Source organism: Euprymna scolopes, chromosome 32, assembly GCF_053919585.1.
Source record: "Euprymna scolopes isolate OS-2025 chromosome 32, ASM5391958v1, whole genome shotgun sequence".
Lineage (NCBI taxonomy): Eukaryota > Metazoa > Mollusca > Cephalopoda > Sepiida > Sepiolidae > Euprymna > Euprymna scolopes.
Window position 1 is genome coordinate 88,132,976 of NC_136513.1, and position 2,962 is coordinate 88,135,937.

General features: G+C 39.6%; 1 protein-coding gene across 1 annotated transcript in view; it reads right to left on the reverse strand.

Annotated features, from left to right (window-relative positions):
- Positions 1-2,710, reverse strand: part of LOC145256468 (actin-5C-like) — a 6,871-nt gene extending 4,161 nt beyond the window's left edge. The window contains exon 1 of the mRNA XM_080115405.1: positions 2,371-2,710. Within this exon, the coding sequence (XP_079971531.1) occupies positions 2,371-2,496 (126 nt within the window). The 5' untranslated portion in view covers positions 2,497-2,710. The remainder of the gene's footprint in view (positions 1-2,370) is intronic.
- Between the last annotated feature and the right edge of the window lie 252 nt (positions 2,711-2,962).

Below are 2,962 nucleotides of genomic sequence, written 5' to 3' on the forward strand. Positions count from 1 at the left end.
GCTCTGTGGCGTAGTGGTTAGCGTGCTGGACAATTCACATTATATTTTCACGTTCGCGCCGACCTACCGTAGTCGTTTTTTTTTTTTTTTTCCTAAACAACTGGAATGGACTTTTCTTGGTGGCCGAACTGTTAACGTTGCAGATGTTTTTTTTTTTGTTTTTTTTTTTCACACTATTTTCCTACTTTTACTCATGACTCCGGGTTTGATCCTTCCTACTTACCTACCATAACATTTTTTAACCCCCCCCCCCGTCCCGGAAACAAACACTCGGGCATTTGTATTGACGTCAACTGACTTATTTATTTATTTATTTATTTATTTATTTACTTATTTATTTATTTATTACTTTTTGAACACCTCAAAAATAGAGGTCGACCAATCGAATTGTGTGGTTCTGGTGTCACGCTGATGTCCTAAAAATAGTTCAGACACCGTCTAGACTGTCAAAAGGGTTACGATGACGCTGTTCTAAATTAAACTCTCGTTACAAAGCTCGGACTCGCGTGGCGACGTCGTCGGAGTGGAGGTGGTTCGTCACATTACTCTTCAAAAGTATCACGAATAGTATGAATTACAACGTTCCACTGAGGAACACCGCTGCTTGTTTACATTCGAAGAGAAGCCGGTGGTTCGAACTCCGAAATTTCGTTTGACTACCAAAGCAAGAAAATCTCCAAGTTTTAGTTCGAACACCGACTTGTTCGATCACCGAAACATTCGACAGCCGAAGTATCACTGGATATATTTAATACATGTTCTGTAAATAAAGATTACGTATATTCTAATATCTACACTATGTTGTTCAGTTAATTTCCACATTTCTATTGCCATCGAAATCAGTGAAACCGCCCATTTTTTTTTTTTTCAATCAAATCAATTGATTGCCTGCTCCAGTCGAGGAGCAATCGCGGTGAACCGCGAGCTTCACATGTCCCCCCCCCCGCAATGATTTAATCCACAATACATTGTGGTCTACATTTCACTGTAGAAAACTTACTGTTGATTTTATCAAATTATTTTCATACACACCCCCGGCAAAGCCGACAATCAGCAAAATCACACCCCTTCACAGTAAAGATCCCTAGATGTAAGAGAGCCTTCCTCTCTAATAGTTTCTTTCCCTAGAACTGCTAAACTTTGGAATTCGATTCTGGGTTCCTGCTTCCCTAACTGTACTGACATGCAGAAGTTCAGATGTAATGTGAACAGACATCTTGCTGCTCAACTTCCCACATAGTACCCCTACAATTTATGTCCCTGATAGTAACCCTCTACATCAAAGGGGCACTGTGCCTTGCTTGGGGTGAAAATGTAATAATAAAACAATATAATGGCTCGAATTAAAGTTTAAAATGGACAAATTAACTATCATGGTTCAATTGTGTTCTAAACGGTAACGTTCATCTTAAATGCGCCCCTGTCTTATCAAAGAACCTACTGTTGATTTTATACGCCTGGCCTGTCTGCTTGTGCGATGAAGAAACTTCTCAAATGCACTTATGAATAATCAATCCTCATCTAAGTCGGGAACGAACTCACACACTAACACACACACACAACGTGCCTTTTATATATAAGTACAGATAGGCTGTATAAGGGTGTTAACTTTGGTAAAAATCGGACTGTTTCTTCTTTAATGGGATTTTTTCGATTGTCGATCTTCCAGACTTATCGGAAGTATTCTGATACAAAACCTATCTAAGAACACTCTCAGACACATAAAATACATTTGTGTAAAATTAAAAAAAAAAAAATCGGCCATGCCGTTTGGAAATTCATAAGGAACGAACGCGCGCGCGCACACACACACACACACACACACACACACACACACACACACGGAAAGTGCTTTTATTTATAGGTAGATATAGATATGATATATATGTTTAATATATGAACTGTGAATTAAGATATTCTAACATCTACATTAGGCTGTTTATTAAATGTGAGTTAATTCTAACACATTAACACACCGGTTCCCGTTAGATCACCGACGTTAAGCAACGTCCAACCTGTTCAGTACTAAAATGGGTGACCATTTGGGAATTCCATGTGCTGTATGTGCTCTCTGCTTATCTCGGCATTGTTTCCAGTCGTCTAGTACTTCTCCTCGCCACTAGACTCAAACAGTGCCAATTCAGGAGAAATGTGGTTGGAATTGCGCAACCCTTGCTTCATAATTACACGCACAGCTACCCTTACATAGGGTATCCACTATCTTTTGGGACTGAACGGGGGTATAATTAATTCTAATACGTCCTATTTGAATGAAATAGAGTCCATGGGGGAGTGAAATGGGGAGGAAAGAGGGAAAAGAGGGGGCATTTTGTGAAAATAAGAACAAAATAGAATGTTTAAAATCCTTACTTGATGTCTGGGCCGGCCAACAATGGAAGGAAACACGGCTCGGGGAGCGTCGTCCCCGGCAAAACCTGCTTTGCACATCCCTGAACCATTGTCAATTACCAAAGCGGCTACTTCGTTATCGTCCATGACTTGATAGGCAGAAACAAATTCCGAGATTTAAAGAAAAGGATGGCGACTGGAGCTATCGTTGTCCAACAGTGAAAATGCTCAACTGATGCGGCGGTATATGGCCCACTTGAATTTTATACCGCTTATCGAAAATGCCATATTTGGTCATGTTCAACAAACATGACCATATTTGGTGATCCGGCTTTTTAATTGTTTTCGGTTTCTCATTTGAAGACGGGATTGTATTTTTAAATTGATTTACCGATGATATTGAATGCAGGATAAATACGGCCAGGGAAGCACTTGATCTTTAGTCAGAGTGAAGTTTCGATAAGGTTATCTCTTATGGGAGCGAGGTTTTAAGAGCAAGTGGATCGTTGAGGGCAAAAAATCTATTAAACCATGTAATCAGGTATACTTAGCCTAAAACTGTTTTTGTTTTTTTTTTAGTTGAAGAAAAGGTTTCTGCTCTTCTTGTTCGTAA